At 38.7% G+C, this 15,943-nt stretch overlaps 1 protein-coding gene across 6 annotated transcripts in view; it reads left to right on the top strand.

Moving 5' to 3' along the window:
* Positions 1 to 15,943, top strand: part of LOC108695263 (GREB1-like protein) — a 78,031-nt gene that overhangs the window by 43,823 nt on the left and 18,265 nt on the right. For all 6 annotated transcript variants that reach the window (XM_041567842.1, XM_041567843.1, XM_041567841.1 and 3 more), the window contains 16 exons: positions 970 to 1,173; positions 2,545 to 2,721; positions 3,019 to 3,195; positions 3,492 to 3,614; positions 3,978 to 4,112; positions 5,182 to 5,319; positions 5,596 to 5,712; positions 5,801 to 5,923; positions 6,257 to 6,442; positions 7,412 to 7,738; positions 9,586 to 9,714; positions 11,214 to 11,348; positions 13,840 to 14,037; positions 14,317 to 14,497; positions 14,851 to 15,043; positions 15,511 to 15,644. In XM_041567842.1, coding sequence (XP_041423776.1) covers positions 970 to 1,173; positions 2,545 to 2,721; positions 3,019 to 3,195; positions 3,492 to 3,614; positions 3,978 to 4,112; positions 5,182 to 5,319; positions 5,596 to 5,712; positions 5,801 to 5,923; positions 6,257 to 6,442; positions 7,412 to 7,738; positions 9,586 to 9,714; positions 11,214 to 11,348; positions 13,840 to 14,037; positions 14,317 to 14,497; positions 14,851 to 15,043; positions 15,511 to 15,644 — 2,677 coding nt within the window. The remainder of the gene's footprint in view (positions 1 to 969; positions 1,174 to 2,544; positions 2,722 to 3,018; positions 3,196 to 3,491; positions 3,615 to 3,977; positions 4,113 to 5,181; positions 5,320 to 5,595; positions 5,713 to 5,800; positions 5,924 to 6,256; positions 6,443 to 7,411; positions 7,739 to 9,585; positions 9,715 to 11,213; positions 11,349 to 13,839; positions 14,038 to 14,316; positions 14,498 to 14,850; positions 15,044 to 15,510; positions 15,645 to 15,943) is intronic.

Here is a 15,943-nt window from a genome sequence, read left to right on the forward strand (position 1 = left end):
ATTCCCTTTTATCAATATACGTTGGAGATATAATATTGCTTAGGTCATGGAAGTTATGAATTTGGGCAACACAACAAAAATGCTATCTCTCCACTAAACTGAACTGATTTGGGGGATCTCCATGATCAAAAAGGATTTGGGGGTTTGTTGAGGATAACAGACTTTGCAACTCTAGATAGTATCTGTTAAAGGAACAGTAACACCAAAAAAATGAAAGTGTTTTGAAAGAATTATGATACAATGTAGTGTTGCCCTTCACTGGTACAACTGGTGGGTTTGCTTCAGAAACACAACTATAGTTTATATAAACAAGCTGCTGTATAACCATGGGGGCAGCCATTTAAGCACAGGATACACAATAGATAGCAGATCAGTTCTGAAGAAACCCATTGTATACTACAGAGCATATCTGTTATCTGCTATGCATCAAGTGCCCATTTCAGCTTTGAATGGCTGCCCACATGGCTACACAGCAGCTTGTTTATATAATCTATAGTAGTCTTTCTGATGCAAACTCCGTTTTACCAGTGCAGCAAAACAGTATATTATATTGTCATTACTTTAAGACACTTTCCTTTTTTGGTGTTACTGTATACAGGGTCGGACTGGGGGAGCCAGGGCCCACCGGGACTAATGTCCAGGGCCCCCTCCGACCCCTGTCCCCCTATGATGCACAGAGCGCGCAGGCATCGGTACGCCTGAGTTCCTGAATGAATAGGTGCCGTGCACATGACGCTGCATGGTGCCTAGAAAAAAAAAAAAATTTATATACTTTTTTCCGATCCGCAGAGGGGACTGGCCCGGCGGGGGCCCATTAAGGGTCGGGGCCCATCGGGTTTTTTCCCGGTGTCCCGCCGGGCCAGTCCGACACTGACTGTATATGTTTTTTTATGTGTTTAATTGTGGCACTGGTTTTGAAATGGTTGTACAGAAAGACATGGTGCTGATTAATATTTCACTTTTTAAAAGATGTTGATGTAAAGCCTAAGGTGGAGGAGTTGGACAAGGATCTATTGCACCGGTATACTCAGAATGACAGTTTGGATTTTTCTACTAGCCAGCCTGTTTCTGAACTGGAGGAGGATGATGAGGACGATGAGATGACAGATTCAAACAGTCCTCCTCTACCGTATGCCCAAAAACCAGCACCAGAAGGATCTTGCACTATAGATGGTATATCTCCATTTGTTATAACATTTTATTTGGTTATTTTATAATGAGATGAAAGTGGCTGCTGTGAACATGCTGTAGTGCTACACTTCCAGTACATGTCTGACTCTGTTTCATTTGTTGGCACCCTCTTCTTGTTTAGCATGGTACAGAACTAGAACACTGTTGCCAGTAAAATGATACTATAATCACCCTCTTTTACTATTATATCAGACAAGAGTCTCCTATATCATATATTTATAGAGTTTATTAGTAAATTGCATCAGTTTTCTTTCCCTTAGCTGAGCCTCCCATATTTCTATCTTTCTCATTGTTAAATCTGCCTTAGTAATTCCAAGCAGCAGTGTAGCATCTTGTATTTTTATTTACCATTCTACTGTTTGGAATGCGTGTGGCTGGTATAAAGGGAATTTGATCCTTCTTTGACCTGTGGAGCTCTCAATGTGATCCTGAGAGGTTATTTAGATTTCCTGCTATAAAGCAAGACAGAACTTCTCAATATTTTCTGCTACAAACTTCACTCAAATCCACTTAGGTTTTTTGCGCTTATTTATTAAATTTTCCCGGAAATTTGCTTTGCGGGAAAAAAAGTCAGATTTTCACGTTTTTTTCTCGATTTTTCTTCTGATTTTCATGATTTTTTCTGATTTTTCATCCGAAAACTCTGAAAACTTCGGGGTATTGCACGAAACCTAGTGCACATGAAAAAATCATTGGGACTTCTCCCATTGACTTACCGGTATATTCAACCTCAACAGGTCTGAGATGCCGGATTTTCAGATTCTGACTTTTCCATCCTCTGGGTTTAATAAATTCGGAAAAATTTTGTGATTTTTTTTCAAAGTCCAATTTTTTAGAAAAAAACACAATTTTTTTGTGATTTTTGCATTCAGAGTTTAGTAAATAACCCCCCTAATGTTTGGAAACGGATTCCTCCATGTAAGCTTACTGTATTTTAAGCATTTATAAATTCTGCTTTGTAATTCGTTTTTATAAATATACATATATATATATATATATATATATATATATATATATATATATATATTTACATAGTTTAAAATTACCTTGAATTTATTTATTGATATAGAACTGCCAATTGCTTTGCCAAATACAAAGCTAAAAACCGTTCACTGTTTAATGTATAAGGCAACTTAAAGAAGATTTATTAATGGTTTCCCCAGCTATGGATCACATTATCCACCTAGAAAATACCCCGAGAGCCATGGCACAAGTCAAACAAATCCTGTCTCTCAAAGAAAAGCCTTTCTTGATTTTGCATTGCAAGCTCTTACAAATGAAACTCACCAAGGAAATGTGCAAAACTGTTCTAAAACCAGGTGGAATTTAAACCCAAATGTTTGCCTCTCTCAGGTTTCTGCCAGGCAGGAAAAGACTTGCGGTTAGTGACACTTTGCACAGAACAGTTTGACGTTCCAGCAGGATTCCTTTTAGTTGGAGCAAAGACTCCCAGCCTTCCAGACCACATTCTCGTCTGTGCTGTTGACAAAAGATTTTTGCCTGATGACGATGGAAAAAATGCACTTTTAGGTAATTTGTTTTAAAAAAAAAAATCCCCACTTCTTTATCATTTATGTTAATTTGATAGATTTCAGCAATGTTACTCTTCAATGGAAAAAGTACTTTACAGCAAGACATTTTTGGTACATTATTGCAGCCATATTCATTTAGCTTCCATGCCTGGAAAGTTAAACGTTTACTCAGTGCTGAAATATTTACACAGGCACACCTAAAGTATATTTGATATAATAAAGTATCTAGTAGGCCTTGTTTATTTTAATAGACTGCTTGATAATCTTCTCTATCTCTAATATGGTTTATTTGAAGGGTTCTCTGGGAATTGTGTTGGCTGCGGAGAGAGAGGTTTCCGATACTTCACAGAGTTCTCCAACCACATAAATCTAAAGCTCACAACCCAGCCTAAAAAGCAAAAGCACTTAAAGTATTATCTTGTTACCAAATCACAAGGAGTCTTGTCCAAAGGTCCCCTCATCTGCTGGAAAGGTAAATTGGAACTAGTAATTTTGCTCATGTAAAAGGGGATTATCACCTTAGTTATAGAAGACATTACATATCTATTGTTAAGGTACTTTTCCTATGGAAAACTCTTGAATTGATTTTATGTTTTTTTATGTTTATTTATTACACTTGAGGCAGGCACCAGGCACGTAACCATAGCTCAGAGCAGTGTAAAATGCTTTACATCAAAAGAACCTTTCGAATTTGGCACATACATTGTAAATATGGGGCATCTTAATTCATTCCAACTTTTATCCAAACTGTTTTGCAATGTTTTTCAGAAACTCGAAGTCGCCAATATCCGCCTGTAATTCCACCACCCAAACCACTCACATCTGTATCCACAATCCCAGTTTTGGAAAATGGAAATTGCTATGGATACAAACCAAGTTTTTCTCATTCAGGTAACGGAGGCAAACATGGCCAGAATTCGTGCCACCTCAGATCGTAATAACGTTGGAGACGGCAGAATCATGCCATGCCTCCATTTGTAAATTCCCATAGTTTTCCTTGGACACAAATGGGGGAGACTGCTAGCATAGAGAGCAGTATCGAACTTTAATACACTAAAATAAATTGACCTCTTGTATAAAGGTGGGGGAGGGATTGGGAGCATGGATGACTTTGCCTTTTAGCTTTTTTTCCAACACCTAAGAGAAGGTTCTCAGGGTTCTGTTTTGTAATATTAGTAAACAATATGAAGCCATTGTAGCTATCAGTATTTGATATTTTATTTTTCTCCTTCTCCCCAAACCAATGTGTTTTAGATCTACAGTCTTTCCCCTCTGCCAAAGTGCCCCCTGCAGTTCATTCAAGTACCCCTCAGGATCTTTCACGGAACAAGGGAATTGTGAAACCACTAGCCCTGCCTGTGCAAATCGTAGGGAAGATATTTCCTGCACGTGAGTTATTCCAGCAGTTGTTTAAATTTGTGTTCTTTGCACTATTTTTTCCCTGGAAGTTGTTTTTTAATGACTGAAGCTTTTCCTGCCCTCTGCTTTCCTAAGTTAGTGTATTAGTAATTACAGGGGCCCCCAAACAGCTTCCAAAATATGTTGCGTACTTGTATTTGGCACTTGCAATCAAGGGATCAGTGCTACAGGGTAAATGTAGCCCATCTTATCCTATACTGCTAAAATACTGTATAACCCAAAAACTAAACTCCATTTATAAAATCTTGAATGTCTATCACTTGAAGCCTTAAAAATGGCCACTTTACTAATTTTCCTTTAACACTCTATAAAGTTGCAAGCCAATTGGAGAGACCGCATAACTCACAAAACCCAAGCAGTTTGTCCTGGTGCTCGGTGGTAGGGGAATCGGCAACCACCCAACCAAGGTATGTAGAAGAATCACCGGCACACAGGAATTCAGTTAGCAGGGCAAGCCCTTGCATTTTTATTAATGCACTGCATTAATAAAGTTGCAAGGGCTTGCCCTGCTAACTGAATTCCTATGTGCCGGTGATTCTTCTACGTACACTCTAAAGTTGGCCGCACACGAACACCAAAACCTATTGATGATTCAAACGTTAGGCCCATTCACATATTGTTTGACCAAACACTAATGGCCAGATTATACCATTTGGATTGCCGGGAAAGTAGTCATAATGCTTGAAAGACAGGACCCTGCCCTGCTCCTGGCTGACTGAGGTTCTATATATCTGGTCATGATCTTTCATCCCAATTTCCATTTTGAACAATATCTAATGCTCATTGGACTGGGTTATGGGACCAAATAAGTAAAAAATAATCAGACTTAATTATCAAACTGGATTAGCTGTTTGCTCAGTGGTTGACCTTCATATTGCATCCCCTTCCTTACTACGAAATGGTAGTCAATCCTAACAAGTGGAGTGGTGTGATATTCTGGTAAACTCTATGAAATCAGGCATCTGCACACTGTATCTGCAGATGGTAAACCGCACATTGATTACATGAAATGTTTATTATAAATGTATTTTTTTCCTAGCTCCTCCTTCCATTCAAGCTCCGGAGATCTCCAATGGAATTCAGGGTGGAAGCAGAGCAACTGTATTAAATTCTGCACCTTCTCAGCCAACCCCTCATTCAACTTCTCCAAGTCCTGGTTTTGTTGCTGGAGATCATGGTATGTAGAGTGCTTTTTCTTTCACCTTTGTTTTGCTTTTTTTTTCATGTGCACGCACATGAAAAAATTATGATTTAAAAAGCAGTAGGAAAACAAATTAGTAACTATGTCTGTAAACTAACACTTCATAAGCATGATCAATATGCCATTATATTGCATATCATTTTTAATAATAAAATTATATGCAACAATTATGAGACAAATCAAATGTTTTCACGTATGTGTGTGTTATATAAAGTACATTTTCTAATAATTCCTTATGTCCCTTTCTCGCAGCAATGATTTCATTTTCTGGCCCACCAAAGAAAAGACACAGAGGATGGCCTCCAGGATCTCCAGTGCTAGCGCCAGTGTTAACAGCCGCACCAACTGCCCGGCAGGTCACACAAACTGGTAACAGTGATCCCTTTTTGGTTACTGCAGTCATCACATATTTGCTATTCTTTGTCTCATCTCATGTTTTTATTGTGATCCATTTTAGGCACTTTGCCACAACCAGTTTTGGGAGGAGTTTTTCAGCCTCAGCCGATTCCGGCTGGTGAAACTGTGATTGTTCCAGAAAATCTATTGAATAATTCTGGCATCCGACCTGTCATCTTAATAGGTAAGAGAACAGATTCAAGAGAATACACCTCCAACCTTGTCCTGCAGCTGATGAATTATATGTTCCAGCATCCCTTGTTGACCCGAAGCTGTTAGGTAATTCTGCAAACTATACTTTACAACAGTTTAAGGGTTGCAAGTTTGGTATCTTCGGATGAGATTACTCATTTACATTAGGCTATATCACGGTAGTGGAATAGTATATTGGAGTCCAGGATCTAAATTTAAGTCATTATGAGGAATAATTATCAGTCTTTGGAATTCGTCTCTACTATTGGCTACATCATAATTTCAACTGCGTTAATCATTTTTGTCTGTTATTTTTGTAATGCAGGTTATGGGGCTTTACCATACTTCTATGGGAACGTGGGGGACCTTGTTGTTAGCCCATTACTAGTGAACTGCTATAAGTTGCAAGAACTCGAGAAGAAGGAGCTGGACCTGATGGGAATGTCTAGTTGGCAGTTCCTGAGCGTGGAGAACATGATTCTACTGACGATACAGTACCTTGTGCGACTAGGTGAGATCTCATTGGGGGGAAATAATTTTCTGTTTTCTTTGGTTCACCCAGCAAAAATTTTACCTTTTGGTACCTATCATTCTGCATTTGCTGCAGCTCATTACCTTTCTCTTTCCATGGTGCTCTGTTACACACAAGTTTTCTGTTGCATATTATTTCTGCTTTAAAAGAACAGTTTAGTGTAAAAATAAAACTGTATAAATATATAAGCTGTGCAAAATAGTGATGTGCGGGTTCAGAAAAACTCGACCCACACCCGACCCGGACCCATGCACCCCTGATCCTGCATCCGCTCGCACCCGTCTTCCATTTTCCATTTATAGACCCGCCCCGCAAATGACTTCACAAAAGGGGCAGGACAGGCAGGCGTGTGCCAATAAAACTGGAAGGTGAAAGTCAGAAGCCAGCAGTGTAAGGTCGTGGGCTGGGAGAGCAGGCAGAAGAGCTCAACCTGAACCTGCCGGCGACTAGCAAATGGGGCAGCGGGTTCGGCCCAAACTCACCCGACACACGTAAAACCTTCAATTGAATCCTTTTTTTAGCCTAAAATGTGATTGACTGCTTCCTATATGTTGCTAAGGAACATTCTGATTAACCAATTGATGTTTTTAGAGGACAGCTGAAATGATAGAGGCATTGTAGGCCAGAGAGAAAGACAGAAATCTCTGTAGGGCAGAAATGCTGCATCCTTGGAGGGTAGCTGTGGGGGTGTAGAGAGAGAGATATGGAGCAGAGAGTATGCATTGCTACATCCTTATTCAGATCCCCTGATGAGCAGATACACAGGGAGGACTGTAAGTAGGGACAGATGCTGAGTGATATGTTGTATCTTTGGTAGGAATAGCTAAAACAGAGATACAGCATATGTCAATCTCTGACATAGCAAATGTAAAGGTAAGGATAGTATTATACTGAATGGTAACTGTCACCAGTACTTTGAACTCAGTGCTTTTGGTGTTTTCCATACAGGTCCTGATCAAATACCAATCCGTGAAGTCTTTGAGCAGATCGTGCTGAGAGCTCTGCAGGATTTCAATTATAAAGACCGCTCCTCTCAGACGTCCTCTGCAGCCTTTCAGGTTTCACAGGCTCAGTTACCGTGGCTTGCCCGGCTGTCAGCCAGTGTTTCTCAAGACTTGGTCCATGTGCTCATTACCCAGAATTCCCTGGCAGAAGGCATTTCTGAGACCCTAAGATCTCTCAGTGAGATGAAACAACAGCAGAAACTCCCTGACTATGTAGTAGCAATTTGTTCTTCAAAGGTGCGGGGCAATGAATTCTGCGTGTTAGCACTGGGTAAGTCATTGACTAAATTGACTTCTCAAAATAATATCAATGTTTAAGATGCTTTTTTTGGTATGTGCCAATCCCTTCAATGTGTCCTTTAAACATGTCCAACCTTTTGGGTTTTTGTGCAAATAGCTTAGTGGGCTCAAGGCTGTCTTTCAATAATTTGAATAACAAAAGCAATGCAAACTACCTTAAATTACTCCAGTGTACAAAATCAATTTTCAGTATATTTTAGGTTATACACAGATTCCTTTCTGTTGCTTCACTTTATTCATATGGTTTTGAACTGCCGTATTGCCTGCTTCAGTAGATATAGACCTCAAATGGCTCCAATAATTGTATGATGAACAGGTTGACTCCATATGGGTGTTTAATGGTTGTATCCTGAACATTGGTTAGAACAGGATTTTGGGTTAATGCCATTTACCGCTGTATGGGCAGCAGTGTGGCTTTTAAGACATTTTTGGATATATTTCTGTATGAGCTCAAAAAGTATGTAAAATGCTCTTCTCTTTCTTGAGTTGATGATGTGTGTGTGTGTAAATGTATGAGTATTTGATTGATTATTTAGCAATTTGAAATAATTAGAGTGGAAGCATAATTTTTGGGGTGAGTTATAAGTATGGGGACAACTTTGCATTATTTGAGATATGGGCTACTGTTTGGTGGCTGTACAGTCACTCTTGTTTGCGGACGGAAGTGGAAAGGTTCTTGGCAAATAAATAGGAAGGTTGATATCCTGGGAGAGTGCTACCAAACTAAACTAAATTCTCAGCCTCCTGAGCTTTACTTAGTACATGACCTTTTTTCAGTGAGTACATGTCATGGCAGCATGACTTTTAAAAGGTTGGTGTTCTTTTCTGTTTGTTCTCATGGCGAGATCTGAGCTTTTCCCGTCAGCTGAGCCATTCACATCAGCCCATTAATGATAAAGCAAACATCTTGCCATTATGACCTTTATGGGGAAAGAACATGGTATTACATGGCATGTAACTAAATAACCTGACTTTTTATGCCTGATTAATGCCCACTGGTATTGCTCATCAACTAGGTTTTTTATCACTTTTTGGAAGCTCCTGTCTACTTGAAGTGCTTTTGACTACAACATGCTCTAGATACTAAAGGCCACCAAGCATGATGATAATGGCGTTTCAGGGGGATATGTGGGGTAATATCCTATCCACCGGGATACAGTTAATGCTACCAAACCTTGGTATTTCAGCACAGTGCAGGGGCTGCTATTTGTGTGATAGAGAGATTTTTGGCAGTGTTACATCATTGATTCATTTGCACGTGTGCAGTTTTCATTTTATTGATCAGTGTAGGATCATAGTGCCTGGTAACTCTCATAATGCAGATGAAAAGGAGCAGGGTATACCTGGCAAAACGGTAAGATGAAGCACAGCAAAATAAAGTTCATAAACAAGTTGCAGCTCCTTAGCAGAAAGGGGATATGTGTGTTACTAATCCTATAAGCAATCTGCATTCAGAATATTATGAATAGGGATGCACTGAATCCAGGATTTGGTTCGGGATTTGGCCGAATTCTTGTGCCTGGCCTAACCGATTTGCATATGTAACCTAATGCCTAGCCTAACCTAATTTGCATATGTAAATTAGAGACTGGAAGAGAAATCACATGACTTTTTGTCACAAAACAAGGAAGCAAAAAAAAATTCCCAATTTTTCCTTTTCCGACCCTCATTTGCAAATTAAGGTTCAGTATTCGATCTAACCTTTCATGGAGGATTTGGCCGAATCACAAATTGTGGATTCGGCGCATCCCTAATTATTAACGTGGCTTAAGTTCTCCTTCAGTGAATAGCACTTACGTGAATGTGTAACTGTTCCAGGCAAGTACCAGTCACGAGTTCTTGCAGAGAGCATGCTGACCACTAGTGAGTTTCTGAAGGAGATCAGCTATGAACTTATCACTGGCAAAGTCAACTTCCTGGCTTCTCATTTCAAGAGCACATCTCTAGGTAAGTGCTATGATTGCTATACTGTATCCATGGGATTTCTATTCATGGCGATATCTGCCTGGGATGTTATATGGAAGTCATTCTTACATCATTTATACACAGTGGCAACATTTGTCCAGTAAATGAGTAGGCTGTGGAAGCCCCAAACTTGCCAATGGGTCCGTCATTATTTTATTTTTATGTACAGGTATGGGACCTGTTATCCATAATGCTCGGGACCTGGGGTTTTCCGAATAATGGATCTTTCGTAATTCTTCATACCGTAGCTTCATATTTTAAGTCTACTAGAAAATCATTTAATCATTAAAGGGGAACTATCGCGAAAATGAAAATTTAATACAAGCTTCCTCATACTGAAATAAGAAACTTTCTAAATAAAATCAATTAAAAATTCTGCATTGTTTCTGAAATAATCAAGTTTATCTTCACTATCCCTCTCTCAGCATCTGTTTCTCTTCATTCTGTCTTTATGCAGCAGTTGGGTGTCAGATGAATGATCCAATATATCTTATAGGGGGGCTCCCTTTCCTAGCAGATTAATAACTGATTCCAGTACAACAAAATCTAACAAAATAATTGCCTTTTGCACAAATTCTGCATGTAGAGAGAAAGGATTTCTGGTGATTTTAAAAGAGTGAGCTCAAATACATCTTCTAGGCCCCCTATAATATATATTGGATCTAACTGTCAATGATTATATGAAACCCAACTCCTGAATGAAGACAGAATGAAGAGAAACAGATGCTGAGAGAGGGATAGTGAATATAAACTTGATTTCAGAAACAATGCAGAATTTTTTAATTAATTGTATTTAGAAAGTTTCTTGTTTCAGTATGCTGAAGCTTATATTACATTTTCATTTTCGCGATAGTTCCCCTTTAAAAAAAAACAACCAATAGGCTGGTATTGTCTCCAATAAGGATTAATTATATCTCCGTTAGGATCAAGTACAAGGTGCTGTTTTATTATTAATTAGAAAAAGGAAATTGTTGGCTAAAATAGAGTCCATGGGAAAATCTGTCGTTCACAACTTTCTGGACACTGGGTTTCCAGATAATGGATCCCATACCTGTATTTAATTTTGTTTGCCATCTCTCAGGTGTTTGGGGTTGTCTCTGAGCACGATGGCCTGTTACTCACCTTTACATAGTACAGTACAGTAGCATCTGGCTGATATCATGTTTGATCCAACTGCTGGCCCAGATTTGGGTTACATAGGTTCCATCCCTCACACAGAAGGCCAGACTGGATAAAAATACATTTATTTGTTGAACTGGCCAGACCAGTAAAGAATAAAATGTATGGCCAGCTCAGCAGTAGGATTCACTATAAGAAACATGTGTTATCCATTTAATATTTGTATTATATTTATTGAATTGTATTTGTATTCCTAAAAGTGTACCGTTTGGTTTATAAGCCATTGCTATATTTAAATTAGGAAGTATCTATATGCAGTTTATACTCATGTGACTAGCTCATATATCTTTTTATCTAATCAGGTGATGATTTAGACAAGTTACTGGAGAGAATACAACAGAAAAGAGCAGACCATGTAGTGGTCCCTTTTAACGGGGATGTGAAAGAATGTGTTTCATCTCAGGAAGCAGGAAGCATGACCCCCACCCAAGGGAGAGGTAACAAATCCCAACTTTTTACATCTTTTTTTATCCATTTGGGAACGTTTTATTACATGGCAAGCTAGCCCAAACCACATAATGCTTATTACTTTTCTATTGATTGAATATGCACTACTGGCTCATATCTTTTTATATCATATATTTGGCTTTACCAAATATATTATTTAAAAATAGTATATCCTAAAATAAATCTTTCTAGCTGATTTCTGTTTTTTTCTGTTCACCTTTGAAATTAACTTTTAGTATGTTATAGAATGACCAATTCTAAGCAACTTTTTAATTGGTTTTCATTATTTATTTTTTATAGTTAATTGTCTTTTTCTTCTGATTCTTTGCAGCTTTCAAACGGGCGTCGCCGTCCCCTTCTAAAAAAACAAATGCTCTGTAATGCTTCAAAGTATTGCTATTGCTACTTTTTATTGCTGATCCTTCTATTTAGACTCTCTCATAATCATATTTGGGTCTCTTATTCAAATCAATGCATGGTTGCTAGGGTAATTTCGGCCCTAGTTACCAGATTGCTTAAAATACAAATTGAAGAGCTGTTGAATAAAAAGCTAAATAACTAAAAAACCTTCAATAATAAAAAATTAAATCCAATTGCAAATTATCTCAGAATATCATTCTCTACATCATACTAAAAGTTATCTGAAAGGTGAACAACCCCTTTAATTTTGCAAAATGTTTTTATTTTTTTATATTTGCTTCTTTCACAAGTTATGAAAGCATTTTTCAGCCGCATCAGGAAAGCGGCATTGTTTTTAACAGTTGTTCTGTGTAAGATTATAGAAAAGCTTGGGGAGCTAAAGTCTTGGGGAGCTTAGGGAGCATGCTCAGAACTGAACTGAAGCTGCTGAGAAACAATTGTGTGAAATTATAGCAGTAAGAAAGTCGGCAACTTGAGTCAGAGAATAGAGAACCTGAGACCAGAAAACATTTTCATTTTTTAAACCTTAGAAAAATATTTAAAAAATAGAAAGCCATTGAATAACATCATCACCTGCTCTGTGTTATTTAAAATATTTTTTAAAGGGGTTGTTCACCTTCAAACACTTTTTCCAGTTTAGTTGTTTTCAGATTGTTCACCAGAAGGGCAGAGAGACGGGCAGATTCGGGGAGATTAGTCTCCCGGCAACAAACCTCTTCTTCTTCGGGCGACTTATCTCCCCAAACTGCCTTCCCTGTCTTCCTGCCGGCCAGAATGAAAATCGCCTGCGGGATGGCACTCGGAGCACTTTGTTTCGAGTGCCATCCCGCTAGAGGTTTTCATTCTAGCCGGCGGGAAGGCAGTTCGGGGAGTTTAGTCGGCCCGAAGAAGAGGAGATTTGTCGCCGGGGGACTAATCTTCCCGAATCTACCTGTGTGTCTCTGCCCGAAAAAAAGACTTTTTCCAATTCTCTATTTTCTATTTGTGACCATTTTTCTAATATTGAAGTGTAAAGTTTCAGTTTTCACCTTCTAAAGCGGCTCTTGGAGGGAAGGTCACCTGCTCCTTTAGGGTTAGTTCACACGAGGAGATTTTGTTGCCTGGCGACTAATCTCCTTTTCTTCTGGGCGACAATCTCCTCGTGAGGCAACTTCAGGCCACTTCAGAAAATGCAGCACCGCGTGTGCTTTAGCGCAGACGAATTTTCATTATAGCGGATGGGAAGAAATGCAGAGGCAGTTCGGGGAGATTATCGCCCAGAAGAATAGGCGATTAGTCGCCAGGCGACAAAATTTCCCCAAATCTCCTCGTGTGAACTAACCCTTAACTGTTCTAAATTTATACATTTAGTTGATACATTTGTTATCTTTCTGCCTGCTGAGTATAATCACTGAGTTTCATTAGAGGCAGCTGTTATAAATATATAATATAATATTCCAGAGATGCTGCTGATACTGTAAATGTATCAAAAAAATGTTGCAAAATTGGAATTGCTCAGCATCTGCACCTGGATTACTGAGCCTCAAGACTGAAACACCAGAGACGGGAACATTAAACGTTAAACTTCAATTTAGGAAAAACTATAAAAAAATTAAAAATGGAAAGCAATTGAAGTCTTTGTTTCCGGTGAGCAATCCAAAAACAACTAAACTGAAAAAAAGTGTTTGGAAGGTGAACAAAACCCCTTTAAAGAAGAACCACCATTTATAAAAAAAAAAGGGGGGCTATCAAACATATCTCCTCTGCATATTTTTTGCTGCCTGACAATATTTTCAGTTGTTATTAATTATCTGAACTAATTTGGCAAATGAACTGTTTACACCAGCAAAACCTTTATTTGGGGACGTAAATATCTTTCTTTGGCTGTGCTGCATGTGATTCTGATGTATTACTATTAGATTCTGAAAAAAGATTCCCTTCCGGTATGCTGTCCAGACAAAGCACTTGGTTCACTAACATCTTATATTGGCTGCACATGAGATCTAGCACTTGCTTACTAAGGGCATTCCTTGTATTTAGTGTTTGACCAGCACCTTGAGTCCATTACCTCTTGTCTTTCAGGTTGGGATTCAGAAGGTTTCCACATATATCAGTCTCAGCTATTGATAGCGCGAAAACTTTTGTCCCAAGTGTGTGCAATTGCAGACAGCGGAAGCCAGAGCCTTGATTTGGGGCGATTCAGCAAAGTTGACTTTATGATTGTGGTCCCTCGTTCGGAAGTCTTATTACAGCAGACCATCTGGAGGATTAGACTGTCAGGTAAAGTGTCTATTTATACTTCTGGGGATACTACACATACTTGTAGGTCATATGCTGAGTAAGCAGTTCTGAAGATTTTATTGAATTTTTGAATTTGAGTATCTATTGGCCTTAAGGGTTAACAGCATGTTTGCAAAAAAAAAAATCTTTGTGAACGATTTCATCTATAACAGCTGTCTTGTATAAAGTTTCTATGCCCCACCCCCCAAGTTATTTCCTCCACATTCTTTCTTACCATTTCATTTCTAATTGTGTGCCTGCATGCCATTCCTTTGCCAGGGGTTCTATCAGACCTGGGCCTAGAAGAAACAACAACAACGCATCAGAAAGCAGATAAATATGTGCTCAGGCTTGATGGGGAAGTTCATGCCAAATTTGATGCCTTCATGAAGAGGGTGAAACAAAACCCATACACTTTGTTTGTCCTTGTACACGACAATTGTCATGTGGATGTAACAAGGTTAGTATCCAGGAACAAGAGCTTTTCTCTCATCCGTTGCACCAGATAACTGTATCAAAGTCCAGTGCCCTTCCTCAGGTGACATTAACCCCTTCCACTATACCCTGTTGCTTGTAGGGCATTTGGCTGCTAAGCCTGTGGCAGCGTATACACATTTTATGGCAGAGTTAGCTGGTGATCCAAAGCATTTCTAGATACAGAAAGCATTTTAATTAAAACTTTTCCTCCATAGATTCTTTCTGAAAGTGCTGGTTTATTTGCACTGTTACCTGCAATAAGCAAGATGATACATTATGCATCACCTTTTTTAACATTTATTGCATGTCCTTCCTTTAAACCTTTTCTGTTTTCAGTTGTACTTCTGGAACCCTTCCCCATGGAGAACCTGCTGTTTCCTTGTCTGACCGCATCATCAATAGCCGAGAAGTGCAAGAATCCCAGAACCTCATTGTGCTCCAAGTCAGCTCTTTCCCATATGCCTTACAAACCCAACAGTCCAAAATCAGCCCTTGTAATGAGGTTCACTGGATTCAAGCTGACACTGCTGTAAGAAAATTATTTTATTATCTCACCCTAGTTCTTTAACAATTGTTCTGTGTAGGGAAAGTTAAGGTAAAAATGTTCATCTCTCTAGATAAACGAAGTGTGTTTATTGTTTAAGCTGTCCATACACGTGCTGATAACATCATATTAAGTTATAAGATTTCTATTAGGTTTATCATGGCCCGCTGATCCAATCCAATATCATCATACTATAGATAATGTTCAGTTTGGGAATTGGGTCTGTTTGGAAATATAATCTACAGATATATCATGTCTGCCAGTGTGTGGTGCATTGGTGATGAGTATGTGAAATGAGCAGCGTTTATTCATTTCTACTTTTCTGTTCATCTGCCCTTGATTGGTTGGATATTGTACAAAGTTGGCAATCTATGAGCGCCATAATATAACACTGAATTTTATTTGTTCCTTATGAAAAATGTATTTCATTTCTGCCCTGATTTTTGCTAAAGGAGGAAGTAACCAGTGAACAAAAGCTTTACTTTGGGATTAATGAATACAGCAAATCTCTTCAGTGGGGGATTACCAGTCCTCTTCTGCGCAGTGATGAGACATTTGAAAAGATGGTCAACACCCTCTTAGAAAGGTAAGAATGGAACAGTGTTTGTTTGATGATTGGTCATGATATTAATCGCTTTTGTTTGTACCATATCAACTGATCAATATTTTAGCACACAAGCCTTTAGACCAGTGGCACAATAGCCTTTTCCTCTGCCTGTGTAGAAATTGACTCAAAGGAACTGGGAAGCAGGAAAATAAGCATCACCATTGGATGCACTCCAGATCAAATTATCTGTTTAGATAGGCAACCTGTTATTGATAGTAGTAGTTTCATAATTTGATGCTAAATGACTTATACATGTAGCCTTGGTTGGTAAATGAGAG

The sequence above is a fragment of the Xenopus laevis genome, chromosome 6S (genome assembly GCF_017654675.1).
Source record: "Xenopus laevis strain J_2021 chromosome 6S, Xenopus_laevis_v10.1, whole genome shotgun sequence".
Lineage (NCBI taxonomy): Eukaryota > Metazoa > Chordata > Amphibia > Anura > Pipidae > Xenopus > Xenopus laevis.